Source organism: Arachis hypogaea, chromosome 2 (genome assembly GCF_003086295.3).
Source record: "Arachis hypogaea cultivar Tifrunner chromosome 2, arahy.Tifrunner.gnm2.J5K5, whole genome shotgun sequence".
Classification (NCBI taxonomy): Eukaryota; Viridiplantae; Streptophyta; class Magnoliopsida; order Fabales; family Fabaceae; genus Arachis; species Arachis hypogaea.
This window is the reverse complement of record NC_092037.1, coordinates 99,232,529-99,254,060: the sequence shown is the minus strand read 5'-3', so window position 1 is coordinate 99,254,060 and position 21,532 is coordinate 99,232,529. Positions and strand designations below refer to the sequence as shown.

General features: G+C 36.2%; 5 protein-coding genes across 7 annotated transcripts in view; all 5 read left to right on the top strand.

The window, feature by feature from the left end:
• The window catches only part of LOC112720405 (putative disease resistance RPP13-like protein 1), a 28,968-nt gene extending 22,958 nt beyond the window's left edge, over positions 1 to 6,010 (top strand). Inside the window, exons 3-5 of the mRNA XM_072206168.1 lie at positions 1,250 to 5,313; positions 5,412 to 5,481; positions 5,604 to 6,010. Of these exons, the coding sequence (XP_072062269.1) occupies positions 1,275 to 2,744 (1,470 nt within the window). The 5' untranslated portion in view covers positions 1,250 to 1,274 and the 3' untranslated portion in view covers positions 2,745 to 5,313; positions 5,412 to 5,481; positions 5,604 to 6,010. The remainder of the gene's footprint in view (positions 1 to 1,249; positions 5,314 to 5,411; positions 5,482 to 5,603) is intronic.
• On the top strand, positions 3,141 to 3,788 carry LOC140177567 (putative disease resistance RPP13-like protein 1). Its single transcript, XM_072210692.1, has one exon. It carries the CDS (start codon positions 3,141 to 3,143, stop codon positions 3,786 to 3,788), a length of 648 nt encoding a protein of 215 aa, XP_072066793.1.
• LOC112755891 (putative disease resistance RPP13-like protein 1) lies at positions 3,395 to 5,367 on the top strand. Its single transcript, XM_072206173.1, has 2 exons — positions 3,395 to 4,869; positions 5,168 to 5,367. The coding sequence occupies exon 1, from the start codon at positions 3,821 to 3,823 to the stop codon at positions 4,862 to 4,864; it is 1,044 nt and encodes a 347-aa protein (XP_072062274.1). The 5' UTR covers positions 3,395 to 3,820; the 3' UTR covers positions 4,865 to 4,869; positions 5,168 to 5,367.
• Positions 6,011 to 9,425: 3,415 nt separating the features above from the next.
• LOC112755900 (putative disease resistance RPP13-like protein 1) lies at positions 9,426 to 11,824 on the top strand. The gene is made up of 2 exons (XM_072211895.1): positions 9,426 to 9,578; positions 9,847 to 11,824. Exon 2 carries the CDS (start codon positions 10,639 to 10,641, stop codon positions 11,371 to 11,373), a length of 735 nt encoding a protein of 244 aa, XP_072067996.1. The 5' UTR covers positions 9,426 to 9,578; positions 9,847 to 10,638; the 3' UTR covers positions 11,374 to 11,824.
• Positions 11,825 to 16,440: 4,616 nt separating this feature from the next.
• On the top strand, positions 16,441 to 21,532 carry LOC112729477 (putative disease resistance RPP13-like protein 1). Of its 3 annotated transcripts, XM_025779660.3 has the most exons (4): positions 16,591 to 20,104; positions 20,215 to 20,278; positions 20,961 to 21,029; positions 21,120 to 21,532. In XM_025779660.3, the coding sequence occupies exon 1, from the start codon at positions 16,803 to 16,805 to the stop codon at positions 20,097 to 20,099; it is 3,297 nt and encodes a 1,098-aa protein (XP_025635445.1). In that variant the 5' UTR covers positions 16,591 to 16,802; the 3' UTR covers positions 20,100 to 20,104; positions 20,215 to 20,278; positions 20,961 to 21,029; positions 21,120 to 21,532. The 3 variants fall into 3 exon arrangements, with proteins under 3 accessions (XP_029149275.1, XP_072062251.1, XP_025635445.1); XM_029293442.2 differs by lacking the exon at positions 20,961 to 21,029 and having other exon boundaries at positions 16,441 to 20,104; XM_072206150.1 differs by having other exon boundaries at positions 16,448 to 20,278.

Sequence of the window (21,532 nt, the reverse complement as noted above, 5' to 3'; positions counted from 1 at the left end):
GCCCAATATTGCTTAATGTGTGTATGCTAAGTGATGCAGGCCATTTACATGTTGCTTCAGCCCATTACAAGTAAATGAAGAAACTAATTAGAACCTATGAGCCAAGAGAGAGATCCGCAAGCTCATGGTTTGAACAAAAGAAGAAAATGGTAATGGGACATTTGGCACTATTATGGGACAGCTGTGGCTCTAGAAAAAAGAACAACACACAAGGACAATGCCACTACACAAAGGACATCAGCAAATCAAAATGCAGAAGATCATTAGCAAGTTTGGAAGAGCAAAACAAAAATGCAGAGCTATGGACAGTAATTGGAATGGCTCAAAAATGAAAGTGCTTTGCATGTCAAGAAAGACAGCAGCTCCAAGGACAACAGAGGTTGGTGGATCAAACCCTCCAACAAGCAGCGTTAGTGGAGCAGAGGAGCAAGGACTGCATGCCCTCAGAGAAAGCCCCAACGGGCAGCAAGGACAAGCAAAAAGATGAAGCTACAATGAAGCCAAGATGAAGATATATAGCAAGCTTCACTCCAACATTTGAAGTCAAGAGAGAGAGTACACACATTCAGAGCACCTTCTCTAAAACTGAGCTGGAATCTCTTTCTTCTACTCAAGCTTAATTCTGATCTTATGCTATGGCTGTCTTGCGTTATTTTCTGTTTTGAGAAAAAGGCAAATATGTGAGGATCAAAAGCCAAGAGAGAAAAGGCAAGAGTGATGCAAAATAGCCACTGTTTTTCTTTCTGATGTAATTTGGGTGAATGAACTAGGATTAGTTCCCCTTGCCAAGTTGGGTTAGCACTTGGTGAGAATTGAATCTGTGTAGATTCCCCTTCTAAGTTGGGATAGCACTTTGGGGTTGCTAAGCTTTGGTGTATAAAGCTTAGGGGTAGATACTAGTTGGATTAGGGATTAATTCAATAGTATTGGTGAATGTAATCTGAGAATTATAGTGAAATTCCACCATGATTTGTGGTGGAGACTGGATGTAGGATTCATGGCACTAAGAATCCGAATCAGGATACATGCTGGCCCCTTTCTCTTCTCCTCTTTTCATTTAATGTTCTGCGTATGAGACTATTTCAAATAATCTCCTGCAACTCGAGCAACAGCAAAAAACAGAACTAGAAACTTTGAGTTTTTAACCAACTTGATTCAACCCCCCCTTCTCAAGTTCAACTAGAACCATCACTGCTGAACTTGTGGGAGGAGCTTTTCTCTCTTCTTTTCTCAATGTCCTTTTCGACAGGCTGTCTGATCCTGAGATCATCAACATGATGAGAGGAAAGAAGGTTGACCAGAAGCTGCTTCAAAGGCTGAAGACCATTCTGAATGTGGTTGAAGCTGTGTTGAATGATGCTGAGAAGAAGCAGATCACTGACTCTGCGGTCAAGAGGTGGCTCGAAGATCTCCAAGATGCTGTCTATGATGCTGACGACTTGTTGGATGAAGTCGCTACCAAAGCTGCTACTCAGAAGGATCCACCAGGTAACTTCTTGTCTCGCTTTCTCAATTTGCAAGATAGGGAGATGGTCACTAGGATTGAAGAAATCATTGCTAGACTAGAAGATATTGCAAAACACAAAGATATCCTTCGTCTGGAAAAGATTGCAGCCAAGAACATGTCTGGGAGGATTCCATCAACCTCACTGGTTAAAAAATCTGATATATTTGTTGGAAGGGACAAAGAAAGGGATGCCATAGTGAATTTGCTTTTAGATGATGCTTACAATGGTGAACTGTCCGTGATTCCCATCGTGGGCATGGGTGGGATAGGAAAAACAACTTTGGCTAAATTGGTTTATAATGATGACAAAGTGCAGCAGAAGTTTAACGTGAAGGCATGGGTTTGTGTTGGTGAGGAGGAATTTGATGTTCTTAAGGTGACAAAGATTGTGATAGAGAAAACTTGCAGTCCTTGTTACTCAAATGATTTAGATACAGCTCAAAATCATTTGAAGAATGGGCTAGCGGGGAAGAACTTCTTGGTTGTTCTGGATGATGTCTGGAGCAGTAATCGTGAGCGTTGGGAAAGTTTTCTTACACCTTTTGAATGTGGAAGTGAGGGAGGCAAGATTCTTGTAACAACACGTCTTGATACAGTTGCTTCTGTGGTGAAAACTAAACATAATGAAGCTCACAATTTAAGTTTGTTGGATGAAGAACAATGCTGGTCGGTGTTTGCAAATCGAGCATGGGGTCCTACAGAATTCCGAGATCATTCAGCTTTAGAAGAAATTGGTAGAATAATTGTTAAAAAATGTAAAGGATTACCTTTGGCAGCTCAAACAGTTGGAGGGTTATTGAGTGGGAAAGATAATGAAAAGGATTGGAATGATGTTTTAAATAGTGAATTCTGGGAACTCTCTGAGGAGGATAGTGGGATTCTTCCTGCATTGAGGATCAGTTATTATCACCTCCCATCATATTTAAAACGCTGCTTTGTTTATTGTTCTTTGTATCCTAAGGACTTTGAATTTGATAGAGATGAATTGACATTATTGTGGATGGCAGAAGGTCTTTTGCTAGAACCAAAGAGTGGAAACACTTTGGAAGAAATTGGTTATGAATATTTTGATGATTTGGTTTCGAGATCATTTTTTCAACATTCTAACTCTGCTAAAAATTCATTTGTAATGCACGATCTCATGCATGATTTAGCAAAGTTCTATGCTGGAAAGTTCTTTTCTAGTATCCTTGAACTCAAGAATGCAGCAAAGCATGATACGAAAACTCGCCACTAGGTTCGCCAAGTACGTTAAAAATTCGTCCTAGAGTTGCTCCGCCCACTGGAACACTTAGGGGAGCTCCCGTATCAATCACTTCCATTCCTCTCATTAGACCATCTGTAGCGCAGCTCTAACTCGATTATTTCCTAATAATTGCTGTACTTCACAAGTCACGTTAATTTGTTGACCAACAATGTCTCGACCCTTTACTACCAGAGCGTTGTAAATATTTGGCATCTTCCCTGGAGGGAAAGCTACATCCAATACCGGACCTATTATTTGGTCGATACGTCCCAGGTTTTTTTTTTCAAGCACAGAAATCTCAGGACCAGAAGTGGTAGGATTTATTCTCATATTTTAATATATCCTTTTTTTAGTTTTAGTTAGATTAGAAGATTTTTTATGAAGATCATGGAAGCATGCAATAGGTTAAAACATGTGAGGACATTGTTGCAACTCAATTTGCATAAAGGTCATGGAACCCGAGAGGGAGATAGAGTAGCCGTTCCTTGTGACTTACTAGAACAATTGAAGTGCTTACGAGTTTTGTCATTTAAATTTTTTTCAGATGATGAAAACTTGTTGCATCGTTCAATTGGTGAATTGATCCATTTGCGTTATTTGGATCTTTCATACACATCCATCGTGACATTGCCCGAGTCATTATGTTTCTTGTACAATTTACAAACCCTGAAGTTGAAACTTTGTAGAAATCTTAAAAAGCTTCCCAGTAACATGCAAAATCTTGTGAAATTACATCATCTTGATATTGGCGGCACTGATTTGGAAGAGATGCCAAAAAAGATGAGCAAATTAAAAGATTTGCAATTTTTAAGTTTTTATATTGCAGGCAAACATGAAGAGAATGGGATTGGAGAATTAGGAGAGCTACCACATCTTCATGGCTCATTTTGTATTGAGAAACTAGAGAATGTTAAGAATAGTGGTGAAGCATCGAATGCAAGGATGGATGAAAAAATACACCTGAAGAAAGTGAGGTTTGTGATTCCCACACTGAAAAAGATGTACTTGACAAATTACGTCCTCACAAAGACTTGAAGGAGCTATTCATCTGGGATTACAGAGGTACCATGTTTCCAGATTGGGTAGGGCAGTCTTCGTACCACAACATGACTGAGTTGGAGCTGAGTGGATGCAGGAATTGTTGGGTGCTTCCTTCACTTGGACAGTTACCCGCTCTAACGACATTGAAGATTTCAGAATGTGATATGGTGAAGATGATTGATGGCTCATTCTATAAGGGTGATGGAACTCATCATCATCAGCAGACACCCTTCCCATCCCTGAAATATCTGTCATTTTATTACATGGGTTGCTGGGAGGAATGGGAGTCATATGAATGTGATGAAGATGATGCACCATTTCCTCAACTTGAGCATCTATTGATAGCAAACTGTCCTAAGTTAAGAGGAGTTTTGCCCTCTTTCCTTCCTGCTTTGAAAGAAATTGTCATTTCAGGATGTGAGGAGCTTGGTTGTGATCTGCCAAGAGCTCCCATCATATGCCAATTAGAAATATATGGCAAACAGGAAGCAAGAATGCGGGACCTACCACTTTCACTGCAACATCTAAGAATCGAAGGAAACCAGCTTGTGGATTCTCTGTTTGAGGCCATGACCCACACCCAACCAACCTCTCTCAGTTATATAAGAATCTCAAATTGCTCATCAGTGGTATCATTTTCAGGGGATGCTTTGCCCCCTTCGTTGGAAGATTTGCGCATATACGATTGCAAGAATGTAGAATTCCCAATGCAACACCAACAACATGACTCACTAACGTATCTTACAATAAAGAACAGCTGTGATTCACTCACATCCCTCGCATTATCAACATTCCCAAATCTCTATTATCTTAGAATCCAAGAACTTCAAAATTTGACATCTCTGGAGGTGTCACAGTCACAGTCCCTCCAAGACTTATCAATTTCAGGCTGCCCTAAGCTGGAGAACATAATAAGGCTGCCTGCCTGTTTAAGGGTACTCAGAATCAGAGAATGTGGGTTGTTGGGTGAAGGCATAGAGAAGAAGGACCCCCACATTTGGCCATCCATTTCCCACATCTCCTATATTTATGTTGATGACAAACGGATTCGCAATGACTCAACATCTTAAAACAGGTGACTCTTTTGCTATCTCTATCCTAAACCCACTTCACTTCATCTTCTCCAACATCATATTCATTCTTACTTTTATTTCCCAATTTTAAGCTAATGGAGTAATGGACTAACCACCATCTATTCATTATGATTGACATTCTGTGTTTTTAAATTTTTATTATTAGTTACAAAAATGACATGAAATTTCTAACTAGTAGTTGAACTTTCAGTTCTCTCGGCATTTCATAGTTTTCGTTAATGTCCTCAACTGTGAGCACTACCCATTTATGAATAACTACCATCTTCTTTGTTTTGGCAGATGCAGAGGGTCCATTTTCAAAGGAAGGGATAATTAATTTTTTCTTTTTTCATTTTTTCCAATTTGATTACTGTGTAGCTATGTAGTATATTTCCTTTCCAACAAGTGAGCATCTTAAGTTTCATGATGAACCAAGATAATTTAATGTTAGTTCATTATGTAATAAATTTGTCTTGAAATACATGCATTTTATGGTGCTATATAGTTACTGATTAAGATTTGGTTTGCATTATCACGTGGTTAGGTCAAAGAATACCAAGCAATGCATTATTACAAGATGTGTCAGGGGGTGAAATACTTGGATGCATGTATAGGTGCCACACTTGATACCTTCAGCTATGAAATTTTTGTTGATACGTGGAGACACATAATATATACTTCTTGTGTTTCCTAATTTTCTCTTTCATTTCCTTTTACTTTTTCTTTTTCTTTTCAGGAATGGATCAAATATAAAGGGTAATTTATTTTGCATGGTCATTCTTAGATTTATTTGAGTTACTGGATGATTACAAAGTAAGCTATGGCCAATGATAGAGATATCCAAAACTCTCAGCAAAATGGTACACTTGGTTCTTGAGAGGCAAAGAAGAAGCACTTCTACAATTGGGGCTATTGTTGCAGAAGTTTGGAACAGGGGAATTACATGCTTAAGTAGTTGCTGGGATGTATAGTTTTTCTAATTTTGTGTTATTTAAGCTGTTGGTTTGACGGGTCTTGATGGCATTCGACCACACCACTAGGATTTATGTCTGTTATTTTGGGTGTTAATAGGGAAATTTTATTTTATAAACTTGTATTATGAACTCCTTAAATCATAATAGCATGGTACTCTTTTTCTTTGTCCGGGTTTTGCCAAGTGAGTTTTTGACTTTTTTCTAGTATAGTTTTAACGAAGTTGCTCCATTGTGATCCTGCTGGTTTATATGCTCCGTAATCTAAAAGAATATTGTAGATAAAGAAAAAAAAAATGGAAATTGAACGATGCTGAGAGGAAACAGATCACTGACCTTGCTGTCAAGAGGTGGCTTGAAGATCTCCAAGATGCTATGACAATTCTTCATATTCACAATACATGATGGAACTGCTAGAACTTGAGAGGAGAGGGGGTTGAGGGGGTTGGGGGGCGGAGGATTGAATCAAGTTAGCTCAAAACTGAATTTCTTTCGCTCTGTTTTTTCAGAAGCTAAATATGCAAGAGATTTTTTTGTTTTATCTCGTATGTTAGTAAATAATAACAAATAGTTGATGATGACAAACATGTTGAAGTTGGGTTAATAGCCCAATTGAGTTTGATGTGTTAATTAGTGATACAGGTCCAAGGAGCAAGAAAACCGACCCAATAACAAGCAAACAAAGGCAACAACAGTTCAAATCCAGAAGCTCCAAGAAAATGAGTGGCTGAACTTATATCATCATGAGCAATCCAAAGAAAGAGTAGCTAATAGATAAGGAAGGAAAAAAGGAAGAAATCTGGTCCAAGAAGCAAGAAAATAGGCCCAACAAAATATGAAGCCCAAAGGAAAAAGAAATCTGAAATGCTAGTGTGAAGAAAGGAAATTGGACCAAACATAAAGCATAAGGCCAAACTTACAACAACAGCAGCTCAATGAGATAGAGCAATTGAAAGTTTGAAACAAAGATTGTTGATGGGTTCTCTAACCAATAAAGCCCAAAAATAATAAAGCAAAGAATTCAGTTGGGATGAAACATACATTCAATCTAAGTCCAAGAAGCTTCCACTAAGTAGAAGCCTTTCAAAGCTAACATTCACAAGTTTACTTTGGTCAAAATCAGAAAAAGAGAGAGTTTTTTCTTCCTGGTTCTGTCACCAAAGAAGAAAGAAAGAAAAAGATTCATCATGAAAGCAAAATCATATCACACTAATCAAAGCATGTTAAACAAAGTCAAAGGTTAAAGGTAAATAATTTCCATTTGCATGCAGGTTGATTTTTTCACTCCTTCTCCTACTCTTTGCAACACCATTTCTAGAAAGAAGTAGAAACTAGTGATGGATTAACTCTGCTTTAAATCAATGGCTCAAAGTTTTGCTTGGAGCCAAAGCACCTTATCAAAGGTGTGGATTTGGAATTGTCCCTGAGAAGACATCTTTTTGATGCTCTGTGGACCTCGGTCAAAACAAATGAATCAGTTTCAAAATTTCTAATTTGAGGGATGATTGAAGAAAAAGGAGACACGATTTTTGAGATCTCAAAGTCCAAGGAGTTGACTGGAGAGAAACCCTATCTCTCTTTCAGCGCAAGGTACAAAAAGAAAATTGCTTCTCTGTTTTGGACAAGGAGAGAGAACCAGAATCTAAGTTGCATTGAGAGCATTTCCTGTGAGCGTTCAACGCTTTGGACTGTGTTTCTACATCAAAAAAACATACCGCCAAAATGAAGAACAATCATAGAGAAGTTCTGAATTTGGTTCATCTGATAGCTAAAAGATTGTGATCATCATCTCCTTCATGGTTTATTGTTCCATTATTCTATTTCAATATTTATCTTTCTCTGTTTTCTCTTGAGTGGAAAAAGACATAAATGTGAGGCATTTGAAAAAGCCTAATAGAGAGAAAAGGCAAAGAGAGGAACTTAGAGAGAAAAGCCAAAGTTGATTTCAGATTTCTATTTGTTTGTATTTCAATTTTTCATCTTGTATCTAATGTATCCCTTACTAAGTTGGGGAAGCACTTAGTGTATTGAAATTTGGTTTGTCCCAAAGAGAATTATGTTGAGTCCTAGAGAATTGGTGTTTGTAACACTTGAAAGTATAGTGAAAATCCCACCAACGTTGTGGTAGAGATTGGATGTAGGTTGCATTGCACAGAGCAACTGAACCAGGATCTATGCTGGTGTCATTTTCTTCTTCTCTGCACTATTTTGTCTCTCTGCGATTTATGAGACGAAACTAAATTGTTTCCTGCACAATCCTTCACGCAGACAAACAGAAGAAAAGTTTCATTTCTTGGTTTTAAGGATTAATCAATCAACTTAAAATAAGGCCATAGATTCAACTCCCCCTCCTTCTCTAGGCCATCAAGAACCTTCAATCCTGGTTCGGATTCTAAGTGTCATGAATCTTACGTCCAATCTCCACCACAACTATGGTGAAATTTTCACTATAATCAACTGATTACATTCACCAATACTATTGAATAACAACGTAATTCAACTAGTATCTACCACTAAGCTTTCTTCACCTAAACTCAGCTTCCCAAGTGCTGTCCCAACTTGGAAGGGGAACCTAAACAGATTCAAACTCACCAAGTGCTATCCCAACTTGGCAAGGGAAACTAGTTTTAGTTCAACAACTCAATTACACAGATTTTCAGTGGCTCTTTCGTGCATCTTTTTTGCCTTTTCTCTCATGGCTTTTTCACTCACATAATTAGTTTTTTCTCAATACAAAAGATTAACATAAGATAGCCGTAACAAATAAAATCAGAAATGAAGCTCTAGTAGAAAAAAAGAATTCAGTTCAAGTATGTTGAGATGATGGTCATGAATGAAGCTCTAGTAGAAAAAAAGAATTCAGTTCAAGTATGTTGAGATGATGGTCATGAGTTTGCTCTCTTTTTCTTTGTTTTCATTGTTGAAATGAAGTCTGTTTTATATCATCAGCTTGCTTTTCAATTTGCCTCTTCAATTCCTTGTTTCTTCAATCCGTTGGAACTGTCTTTGATAGCATGTAGTCCTTTTTCATCCTGCTTCACTAACTCTGCTGGTTGAGGAGCCATTCCACCATCTCTACTACCCTTGGATTTGCTTTTTTCTTTGGCATGCATTTTCTTTATTCCTCTGCTCCATTACTTCTGCTGTCCGAGGAGCTTTTCCACTACTTTTGCATTCTTACAAGTTTGTGTTTTGCTCTCCCATATTCTGAATTTTTGCTTTACATGTCCTTGGTGTAGTAAAATTGTCCTTGTGTTTAGTTACTTTGTTAGAGCCACAACTGTCCTTGTTGTGTTGTTAATTCTTTTTTTTCCAGCTATCCTCCTTTCTTCATGATGAAGACAGATGCCTATTTTTCACTTAGCAAATGCATAGCCTTCTACTTTTGCTGAACGGTGCTTGTCAAGTGTCTTGGGCTTGTGCATTGATTTGAAACATTGAAGGAATACTCAAGCAATGGGCCTGTATTACTAATACACACATTAAATAATATTGGGCTTTTAACTCAAATAATGTTTATCATTATATATGAGCCCAAAATCAAACTTAGCTGAACAATACATATCAAAATCATGACAATTATTGATGCGATCAGAAAGGCTGTGGGAAAAATGATGATTGACAAACTGAATGACGATATTATCCAGATTAAAGCACTTTGAGATACTCACTTTCTACGTTGATGTAAGGAAATAAGTATTTCTGGATGATTGATCCAACAGTCATCTGCTGTTAGGAAGGTCAGCTAACAAATACCTTTCTTGATATAATTACATAATGTTATTATTTAAGTACAAACAGCATGGACATGCTTATTTTCTATATATATCTTTTAACAAATTAGGTGCAAATTTGAAGGTTATATTTTTTGTTAATTAAAAATAAGATCATCCCTTGAGAAATGTTGAAATATTTACCATGTCCTTGTAATTAATCGGTCTTTCAGCAAATTACTTTGGGATGAGTTAAATTGTTGAGAGCTGTTTTAATATGTGTATTGTGTTTCAGCAAAGAGAAAATTCGGATCAAGGAGTGCAAAAGCCCAACTACTGTGATACAAAGACTAAAACAAGGAAAGCAATCAAACAAGGCAGCAGCAAATTTTGAAACCAGAACATCTTGAATAATCTCATTTTCAAAAGAATCTGTTGTATGTTCATCCCTACTCTTCATATTCACAGAAACACTTAATCTAGGATGGATACTATGAGTTGGTATTGAAAATGAGTGTTTAGTGCATGATGTATTCTCTCTGTCTCTCTCTTTTCCTTTTTTCTTTTCTTTTCCCTTGAGTTTTAGGATGTTAGTCCGAGTCACAGATTAGTGAAAATCCCACAGTATTTTGTCTTGCGGTTTAGCAAAGATAAAATTATTAGTTGAGTTAATTGTATGTAAAATAAACAAAAATATAATGTTAAAGGCAGTTTTATGTTGAAATTATTTTTTAAAAAGGTAGCAGATGCATGCATATGTGACAAAATACTATTGGATTCACACTATATTAAAAAGAGAAAGGTGAACAATTTTTTATGTTACAGAGAAGCGTGAATGATTGGTGGGTTAGTAAATAAATGTACGAGTGGATATTGTTAAGCATTTTGCAGCTAAAGATCCGTTGTAGGGAGCATTTAAAAAATGGAAAGATGAAAGTCAAAGGCAAAAAACATATGAAGTCAACATTCTTCGCTGAACTATTACCACTTCCTTACTCTGTGTGTTTGTGAGAGAATTCTGAGTTAGGAGTGCAAACAGAAACTGCTTCCCATTCCTTCCCTTTCTTACTTTCTTGCTCTAGTGAACATGGCTGCTTCACTTGTTGGAGGAGCTTTTCTCTCTTCTTTTATCAATGTTCTTTTTAATCGTCTGTCCGATCCTATGATAATCAACATGATGCGAGGAAAGAAGGTTGACCGGAAGCTGCTTCAAAAGCTCGAGACCATTCTGAATGTGGTTGAAGCTGTGCTGAATGATGCCGAGAAGAAACAGATAACTGACCCTGCTGTCAAGAGGTGGCTTGAAAATCTCCAAGATGTTGTCTATGATGCTGATGACTTGTTGTATGAATTCGTCACCAAAGCTGCCACCCAGAAGGATCCAGGAAACTTCCTATCTCGCTTTCTCAATTTGCAAGATAGGGAGATGGTTAATAGGATTGAAGAAATCATTGCTAGACTACAAGATATTGCAAATCACAAAGATATCATTGGTCTAAAAAAGATTGCAGCCAATAACCTGTCTAGGAGGATTCCATCAACCTCGCTAGTTAAAAAATATGATATATTTGTTGGCAGGGACAAAGAGAGGTATACCATAGTGAAATTGTTGTTGGATGATGCTAACGATGGTGATTTGTCTGTGATTCCCATAGTTGGTATGGGTGGGATAGGAAAAACTGCTTTGGCTAAATTGGTTTATAATGATGACAGAGTGCAGCAAAAGTTTCATGTCAAGGCATGGGTTTGTGTTGGGGAGGAATTTGATGTTCTTATGGTGACAAAGGCTGTGATAGAGAAAACTTGCAGTCCTTGTTACTAAAATGATTTAGATACAACTCAAAATCATTTGAAGAATGCGCTAGCCGGGAAGAATTTTTTGGTTGTTCTGGATGATGTATGGAGCAGTAATCGTGAGGCTTGGGAAAGTTTTCTATCTCCTTTTGAATGTGGAAGTGAGGATGGCAAGATTCTTGTAACAACCCGTCTTGATCCAGTAGCTTCTATGATGAAAACTAAATATAATAAAGCTCACAGTTTGAGTTTGTTGGATGATGAACAATGTTGGTCAGTGTTTGCAAGTCGTGCATGGGATCTTGCTGAATCCCGAGGTCATTCAGCTTTAGAAAAAATTGGTAGAAAAATTGTAGAAAAATGTAACGGATTACCTTTGGCGGCTCAAACCCTTGGAAGGTTATTAAGAGGGAAAGATAATGAAAAGGACTGGAATGATGTTTTGAATAGTGAGATTTGGGAATATTCTGAGGAAGAAAGCGGACTTCTCCCTGCATTGAGAATTAGTTATTTCCACCTTCCTTCGTATTTGAAACGTTGTTTTACTTATTGTTCTTTATATCCGAAAGCCTATGAACTTGATAGAGATGAATTGATGTTATTGTGGATGACAGAAGGTCTCTTACAACAACCAAAGAGTGGAAACATTTTAGAAGAAGTTGGTTATGAATATTTTGATGATTTGGTTTCTAGATCATTTTTTCAACATTCCAACTATGATGAGAATTTATTTGTGATGCACGATCTTATGCATGATTTAGCAACATTTCATTTCTCATCTGGTGAGGAACACTTGTTTCACGATTCAATTGGTGAGTTGATTCATTTGCGTTATTTAGATCTCTCTGAAACACTTGTCATGACATTTGCGTTATTTAGATCTCTCACCCAGTTATACATCTCAAACTGCTCATCAGTCATCAGTCATATCATTTTCAGGGAATTCTTTTCCCCCTTCATTGCGATGGTTATCTATCAAGAATTGCAAGAACTTAGAATTCCCAATGCAACACCAACAACATTTCTCACTTGAGTACCTACACATAGACAACAGCTGTGATTCACTTACATCCTTTGCATTGCTAGTGTTCCCAAATCTCAAGAATTTGAAAATCACAAGACTTAAAAATTTGACATCTCTTGGGGACGTGTCACAATCACAATCCCTTCAAGAATTATCAATTTTAGGCTGCCCTAAGCTGGAGAAAATAAGGCTGCCTGCCTCTTTAAGAGAACTCAGACTTAGTGAGTGTCAGTTGTTGGTTGAAGGCATAGAAAGGAAGGATCCCCACATTTGGTCAACCATTTCCCACATCCCCCACATCGAAGTTGATGGATTCAGATTTCATGATGACTCAGCATCTTAAAACAGGTAGAGGATCATTTTTTGTCACCTATATTTCATTCTTAACGTTAGGAATCATCATTCTGTAAACCTTGTATATTACTTACAATACAAGGTACATGTGTGTATGCACTTTACTTTCAGTTTGTCAGTGGAATCCTTATGAGACTTTAGAAAGTATTCAAATTCAAATTCCCAAAAAAATTATAAACACCTTGTAGATTTACCAGTTTCAAACCGAAATATAAGAACCTTGCAAAATCACAAGTTGCATAAATTCAATGCCTTGTTTTTGTTTTTTCACACTTTGTTTCTTCAGCTTGCTTTCATCAATTTCCATGCCTTACCTTATTTCCTAATGTGATTTCAAATGGGAATTCTTCTAAAGGTTTGGATTTTATTAATACAGAACATTTTAGAATTTATGTTGAGCAAGTTATTTGATGTCAATTGTAGGCAGCATTTTAAGTATCTGTTCTTGGGCTAGATGAAGATTCATCTAATGTTATTGCAGACTATGTCCTTGGTGATGAAACATTGGTGACATGATTTTTTCACAATGAAAAGCGCCAACAATAGATTATGGCTTCAAATTTCATGAGAAATAAAGGTATTGTGAGAGCTTCAAACTCTCTCTTTTTTTTTTTTTTTTTTTATGTCTTGGGGGTAAAGACCCTCGTTTAGATTTTGATATCACAAATTCACATTACATGACAATTCTTAATATTCATAATCATTTTCCCTGTTTTTTTTTCCTCTTCATCAGGGCTAGAATATATGGGTGGAAAGATCTGGATTTGATCGGAGAGGCTAAAATGGTGATTGAGTGAAGATGTTATCCAGATTCTACATGGATGGATGGAACTTGGAAGGAAATATGTGTGTACGCACTGAGAAGCCCTTTTTCTCATTCTCAACTGAAAAAGAACTTCATGAATAACCTACAACTTGTGCATGCACATTTGTTGATAAAAGTATTGACAGCTTATATGAATCCATTGGTGATACTTTATGCCATTTGATTTAGAATCATATCAGAATGAGACCCATGCTATGCGCGGAGAGAATAAATTAATTTATACTATATAATATATTCTAATCTTGTTTAGAGATTGATTAGATAATATGCATACTTGTTAAATTTGAAGTATTTTATATTAAAAATATTTTATAAAATATTTATTTGATAATTTATATATAATTATTCAACAAAAATATAATACAAATTGGATTATAGATTATTATTTTTAGGGTTTTGAATTCATTTATTTAAAAACCATCATTTTTTTATATTAGAGTTGTACGAATCTACATCTTTGTCGTTTTCATTATTTGCAAATAATGAAACAAAAAAGTTAGGAAAAATGAATTCGAATGAAAACACAAAAAATATAATATGAAATTATGAATTAACTTTAGTGTCATTCCCCCATTGTACCTAGTAAGGAGATGTTGTGCTAAATTTAAATTTACTTGGAGCAGTTTTTAACAATTTTGTATGAGAGATTAAAAAATGAAGTAACAGTAATAAGAGTTGTATGCAACATGATTTGTAAACAGTAAATACTTAAATAGATCAAATAGTGTAGTAGTAAGAGTCTTATACAATATGTATACGTAAGCCAAATAATACGGGATTTGAATATTTATAACCGGAACTTCTTATAATTATGATTATTAATGACACTTTGTTTGTATATATTTATTGTATTTAATTAGTAATTTATGCTTTTGTTGAATAAGATTTTTTTTTTTAATTTTTTTCTTAAAGATGATTGGTTAACTCTCGAGTTAAACTTCAAATTGGTCCCTGAAATTGCACTCGAACTTCAAAATGGTCTCTGAAGTTAATAGTTATCAAAAAGCCACTGCAAAATTGTACACTTGGTTCTAGAGAAGTAGAAGAAGCACTTCCACAGTTGAAGCTATTGAGCTTGTAAAGGATCCATCTCATATTTTCTTTTTGACATATTTGATGGGTAGGTTCTTTAATTTTATTACACCAGAACTTAATTGGTTCTTCAGAGGTAGAAAAAGCGCACTTCTATAGTTGGAGGAACTATTGAACTTGTAAAGAACATCTCATATTTCTGTTGGACTCCTATTTGATGAGTAGTTTTTTTAACTCTGTTTTGCATCAGAGATTAAAGTGGGAATGTATTGCAGACTGCAGTAGAAGAAAAATTGAGTATAGAATAATATTTCATTTTCTACAATGCATCACAGAATGCTCCAAAGATAATATTTATGGTTGTCATTATTGGTCAAGTAAATTACTAAATTTATCATTATATGTACTTTTATCAGAATATGAAAAATTAGAAATGGAACTTTTCACATGAATTTTAATATAAATCAGAAGAATATCACAAAAAAGTTGGATTTAATTTATGTGCACTTGTAAATCAGTTGACGCAGATATTTAATCAGACACCAGAAGATATTTATTAACAAAAGTGATTATGTTTTGCACCCATTACTTGAAAAGACATTCAAAAGGTGACAAGAATGAATTTAATTAAATAATAATAGAAATAAGTTTACACTTAAAGTTAAACCGTTCATCTAGTGCATTGCATCTTTCTCTGGATGTAAATTTGGCCATGCAATCCAGCAGATAACTACCACCTTTTCCTTACCAATTGATGAAAACTTTAGCTGAGTGCAACTACAGCCACATCTTGTGAACATGTCAATATAATAAAGTAAACTATTACTAATAGGTGTTATTTTTTGTAAACAAATATGTACAAGATTACATAAGAAAGCCAATGGCAAACAAAAGTTATAAAATTTATCACTTGATCAATCCAAATTATAAGAAAGAAGTACAAACAAGCTGCACAATCGAGTATGGTTTTTACAAAAAAGCTTCGTTTCTTCAGCTTGTGTTTGTCAAATTTCCTGCTTCGCTTATTCGCTGAGGTCTTTGTTAATGTGATTCTTCTGCAGTTTATAGAGTTAATGCAGATAGCATTTTATATGCCTTAGACAAATACATTGAAAATCCTACCTGCTGTAATTGCAGATTTCAAATAGAAGTGATGCTGCTATCAACATAGACACCCGAGGCAGAGCCTTGCACCTATAAGATAACAAACCTCAATGGCAATGACGTAGATTGCAAACAGCAAAGTTATCATTGTTGTACCCTTTCACTTTCAGTTCAATAAATTTGTATCCCATGCTAAAATAATTAATAAATAAGAATTTCATTTGAAATTCCATTAAGAAAAGTAAAAATTCTAGAACTATAATGTGTAAAAGTAGCTTGATGTAAAAATAATAATAATATAATAAAAAAAATGAAATCGTCTTACTTTGGTAAAATCATCCAACAATATTCTTATTTAGATTATTGTTTTCCCTGTAAAAATTTGGACATTGTAAGGTACATTTTGGACACTATGAGAGTGTGGTAACAAATTCAAATATAAGGGCATCTTCATTATCCCATGCAATAATTTAATTTATAATCAAAATAGTCATATTCTGTAATCTAATACTAAATCATTGTATAATTGGGTGATTTTGGTAAATTGAGGGAAAACAACAAATATTTGGTTAAACAAGTATAAAGCAGTTTACTGTATGTATAGCTAATAATACAATTAAGGACCATTCACATTTGGTTTTCTCATCAATTGGTGGAGGATGGTCCCATGACGTTAAACATCAAACTTATCATTTCAATACATTTGGATTCCATTTAGAAAATAAAAGTATCTTATCGAGAAAAAAAAAGTAAGAAAAGAGTGAAAGAATGTGATGCAAAAACAAAAAAGAATTTCTGCTTCAACAGTTCAACTCAATAATTGAAGCAAAGATCACCATATTGGGTATTGGGTGCTGTAGTGGGCCATAAACTTTTTGAAAGCACTGAAACATGTCACTGCCTTGGAGGAAGAAACAAAGAAGCATATGTGAACTTGTCCCCAGTACCAATAACAGTAAGCATTTCAAGAAAATATCACCACCACACCATATACTTGGCTATCTTACACTGCAAACTACCACTTCACTATTACCCTTCTATTTTTGTCAATTCTGAGTTTTGAGTGCATACCAAAACCACTTCCCTTACCCTTTCATACTTTCTTGATCTTGTGAACATGGCTGCTGAACTTGTTGGAGGAGCTTTCCTCTCTTCTTTTCTCAATGTCCTTTTCGACAGGCTGTCTGATCCTGATTTCATCAACATGATGAGAGGAAAGAAGGTTGACCAGAAGCTGCTTCAAAGGTTGAAGACCATTCTGAATGTGGTCGAAGCTGTGCTGAATGATGCTGAGAAGAAACAGATCACTGACCCTGCTGTCAAGAGATGGCTCGAAGATCTCCAAGATGCTGTATATGATGCTGATGACTTGTTGGATGAAGTCGCCACCAAAGCTGCCACTCAGAAGGATCCACCAGGTAACTTACTGTCTCGCTTTCTCAATTCGCAAGATAGGGAGATGGTTACTAGGATTGAAGAAATCATTGCTAGACTAGAAGATATTGCAAAACACAAAGATATCCTTCGCCTAGAAAAGATTGCAGCCAAGAACATGTCTGGGAGGATTCCATCAACCTCACTTGTTAAAAAATCTGATATATTTGTTGGAAGGCACAAAGAGAGAGATACCATAGTGAAATTGTTGTTAGATGATGCTAACAATGGTGAGCTGTCTGTGATTCCCATCGTGGGCATGGGTGGGATAGGAAAAACTACTTTGGCTAAATTGGTTTATAATGATGACATAGTGCAACAAAAGTTTCATGTCAAGGCATGGGTTTGTGTTGGTGAGGAGGAATTTGATGTTCTGAAGGTCACAAAGGCGGTGATAGAGAAAACTTGCAGTGCTTGTTACTCAAATGATTTAGATACAGCTCAAAATCATTTGAAGAATGGGCTAGTGGGGAAGAACTTCTTGGTTGTTCTGGATGATGTCTGGAGCAGTAATCGTGAGTGTTGGGAAAGTTTTCTAACACCTTCTGAATGTGGAAGTGAGGGAGGCAAGATTCTTGTAACAACACGTCTTGATACAGTTGCTTCTGTGGTGAAAACTAAACATAATGAAGCTCACAATTTGAATTTGTTGAATGAAGAACAATGCTGGTCAGTGTTTGTAAATCGTGCATGGGATCCTTTGGAATCTCGAGATCGTTCAACTTTAGAAGAAATTGGTAGAAAAATTGTTAAAAAATGTAAAGGATTACCTTTAGCAGCTCAGACCCTTGGAGGATTATTGAGAGGGAAAGATAATGAAAAAGACTGGATTGATGTTTTGAAGAGTGAATTCTGGGAACTCTCTGAGGAGGATAGTGGGATTCTTCCTGCATTGAGAATCAGTTATTACCATCTTCCTTCGTATTTAAAACGTTGCTTTGTTTATTGTTGTTTGTATCCGAAGGACTTTGAATTTTATAGAGATGAATTGACATTATTGTGGATGGCAGAAGGTCTTTTGCTACAACCAAAGAGTGGAATCACTTTGGAAGAAATTGGTTATGAGTATTTTGATGATTTGGTTTCGAGATCATTTTTTCAACATTCTAACACTTATGTGAATTCATTTGTGATGCACGATCTCATGCATGATTTAGCAACGTTCTATGGTGGCAAGTTCTTTTCTAGAATCCTTGAATTCAAGAATGCAGCAAAGCATGATGCCAAAACTCGCCATTTTTCATGTGCTTGCAAGAATGAAGATGATTTGCTTATGAAGATCACAGAAGCATGCGACAAGTTAAAACATGCGAGGACATTGTTGCAAATTTTTAATAAATATGGTGTATTCTCAGCGGGAGATAGAGTAGCCGTATCTTGTGACTTACTAGAACAATTGAAGTGCTTACGAGTTTTGTCATTTAATTTTTTTTCAGATGATGAAAACTTGATGCATGGTTCTATTGCCAAATTGATCCATTTGCGTTATTTGGATCTTTCATACACATCCATCGTGACTTTGCCTGAGTCTTTAAGTTGCTTGTACAATTTACAAACCTTGAAGTTGAGAAGCTGTGTAAAACTTAAAAAGCTTCCGTCCAACATGCAAAATCTTGTGAATTTGCGTCATCTCGATAGTGGCGGCACAGATTTAGAAGAGATGCCAAAAAAGATGAGCAAATTAAAAGATTTGCAATTTTTAAGTGACTATATTGTGGGGAAACATGAAGAGAATGGGATTGGAGAACTGGGAGGACTAACACATCTTCATGGGTCATTGTGGATTCCGAAACTAGAGAATGTTAAGAATGGTGGTGAAGCATCGAGTGCAAGAATGGATGAAAAAATACACCTGAATGCTTTATATTTGAGTTGGTCGTCATTTGAAGAAAGTGAGGTTTGTGATTCTCAAAGTGAAAAAGATGTACTTGAGAAATTACGTCCTCACAAAGACTTGAAGGAGCTATTCATCTGGCGTTACAGAGGTACCATGTTTCCGGATTGGGTAGGGCACTCTTCGTACCACAAGATGACTTGGTTGGAGCTGTGGGGATGCAGGAATTGCTGGGTGGTTCCTTCACTTGGACAGTTACCCTCTCTGGAGAGGCTGGTCATTGCAGGGTTCAACAAGGTGAAGAAGATTGGTGGGTCATTCTATAAGGGTGATGGAACTCATCAGCAGCATCAGGAGACACTCTTCCGATCCCTTAAATATCTCAGTATTAAAGGAATGCCTTGCTTGGAGGAATGGGAGTCATATGAATGTGATGATGATGATGATGATGCACCATTTCCGAAACTTGAGTATCTCTCAATATGGGACTGTCCTAAGTTAAGAGGAGATTTGCCCACTTTCCTTCCGTCTTTGAAATCACTCCACATTGATGAATGTGAGGAGCTTGGTTGTTATCTGCCAAGAGCTCCCATCCTACGCGAATTAAGAATATATGGCAAACAGGAAGCAAGAATGCGGGACCTACCACTTTCCATGTTGGAGAGAGTATGGGTTAATGGAGAGCAGCAGGTGGAGTATGTGATTGAGGCCATGACCCACACCCAACTAACCTCTCTCATAGAGCTACAGATCTCAGAGTGCTCATCAGCCATATCATTTCCAGGGGATTCTTTGCCCCCTTTATTGAAAGAGTTGCGCATATACAATTGCAAGAATGTAGAATTCCCAATGCAACACCAACAACATCACTCGCTACAGACATTAGAAATACACAACAGCTGTGATTCGCTTACATCCTTCGCATTGCCATCGTTCCCAAATCTCAAGTATCTCACAATTTCAGAGTGCCCTAAGCTGGAGAACATAACAAGGCTGCCTGGCTCTTTAAGGGAACTCAGAATCAGAGAATGTGGGTTGTTGGGTGAAGGCATAGAGAGGAAGGACCCCCACATTTGGCCATCCATTTCCCACATCCCCGACATTTATGTTGATAGGAGACGGATTCGCAATGACTCAACATCTTAAAACAGGCAACTTTTTTGTTATCTCTCTATATCCCAAACCTACTTCATCTTCTCCAACATCATATTCATTCTCTCCAACTTAATCTTACTTTTATTTTCCGATTTTAAATGAATAGCTTATCCACCATTCAAGTTGATGGCAGGAGACAGTTTCCATGAGGATTCAACATCTTAAACCAGGTAAAGCATTGTTTTTTGTCATCTATATTTCATTTTAAACCTTACAAATCCTCATTCTGTGAGCCTTATTTTTCACTGCTCATTATGTCATTTGGGGAAAATATTAGTGACATGCTTTCTCAAAATGACAACCCTCAGGCCCCAACACATTCATTGAGTTCTATATTATAATAATGCAAAACAGGGCATCAAGTTAAAACCTCTTTCAACATATTACTCCCAAAAAGCAAAAAAAAAAAAAAAAAAACAATTATCTATTCATTATGATTGACATTCTGTGTTTTTAAATTTTTATTATTAGTTACAAAAATGACATGAAATTTCCAACTAGCAGTTCAAATTTCAGGTTTCTTAGCATTTCATAGTTTTCACTAATGTCCTCAACTATGGGTACTACTCATTTATGTATAACTACCACCATCTATGTTTTGGCTGATGCAGAGAATCCATTTTCAAATGAAGGGGTGGTGTTTTTTTAGTGTATTTTATTTTTCAATTAGATTCTTTTACTGTATAGCTATGCAGTATATTTCCTTCCAATAAGTGAGCATCTTAAGTTTCATGACGAACCAAGATAATTTAATTCTAGTGCATGATGTAATAAATTTATCTCGAAATGCATGTATTTTATGGTGCTATATAGTTGCTGATAAAGATTTGATTCACATTATCATGTGGTCAGGTCAAAGAATACCAAGCAATGCATCATTACAAGATGTGTCAAGGGTGAAATACTTGCATGCATGTATAGGTGCCACACTTAATATCTTCAGCTATGAAATTTCTGTTGATACTTGATACACATAAATATATACTTCTGTTTCCTAATTTTCTATTTCAGGAACGGATCAAATATAAAGGGGTATTTATTTTGCATGGTCATTCTTAGATTTATTTGAGTTATTGGAAGATTAAAAAGTAAGCTATGGCCAATTATAGAGATATCCCAAACTCTCAGCAAAATGGTACAATTGGTTCTTGAGAGGCAGAGCAGAAGCATTTCTATAATTGGGGATATTGTTGCAGAAGTTTGGAACAGGGGAATTGCATACTTGAATAGTTGCTGGGATGTATGGTTTTTTTGAGTTTATGTGATGTAAACTCTTGGTTTGACGAATCTTGATGGCAATGCCGAAGGGATTCAACCACACCACTAGGCTTTATGTCTGTTATTTTGGATGTTAATAGGAAAATTTTATGCTATAAACTTCATTATGAACTCATTAAATCATAATAGCATGGTATTATTTTCTC

Excerpts from the sequence above, each read along its gene's own strand:
- LOC112755891 (XM_072206173.1), top strand. The coding sequence starts at position 3,821 with ATGTTTCCAGATTGGGTAGGGCAGTCTTCGTACCACAACATGACTGAG.
- LOC140177567 (XM_072210692.1), top strand. The coding sequence starts at position 3,141 with ATGGAAGCATGCAATAGGTTAAAACATGTGAGGACATTGTTGCAACTC.
- LOC112729477 (XM_029293442.2), top strand. The coding sequence starts at position 16,803 with ATGGCTGCTGAACTTGTTGGAGGAGCTTTCCTCTCTTCTTTTCTCAAT.
- LOC112755900 (XM_072211895.1), top strand. The coding sequence starts at position 10,639 with ATGGCTGCTTCACTTGTTGGAGGAGCTTTTCTCTCTTCTTTTATCAAT.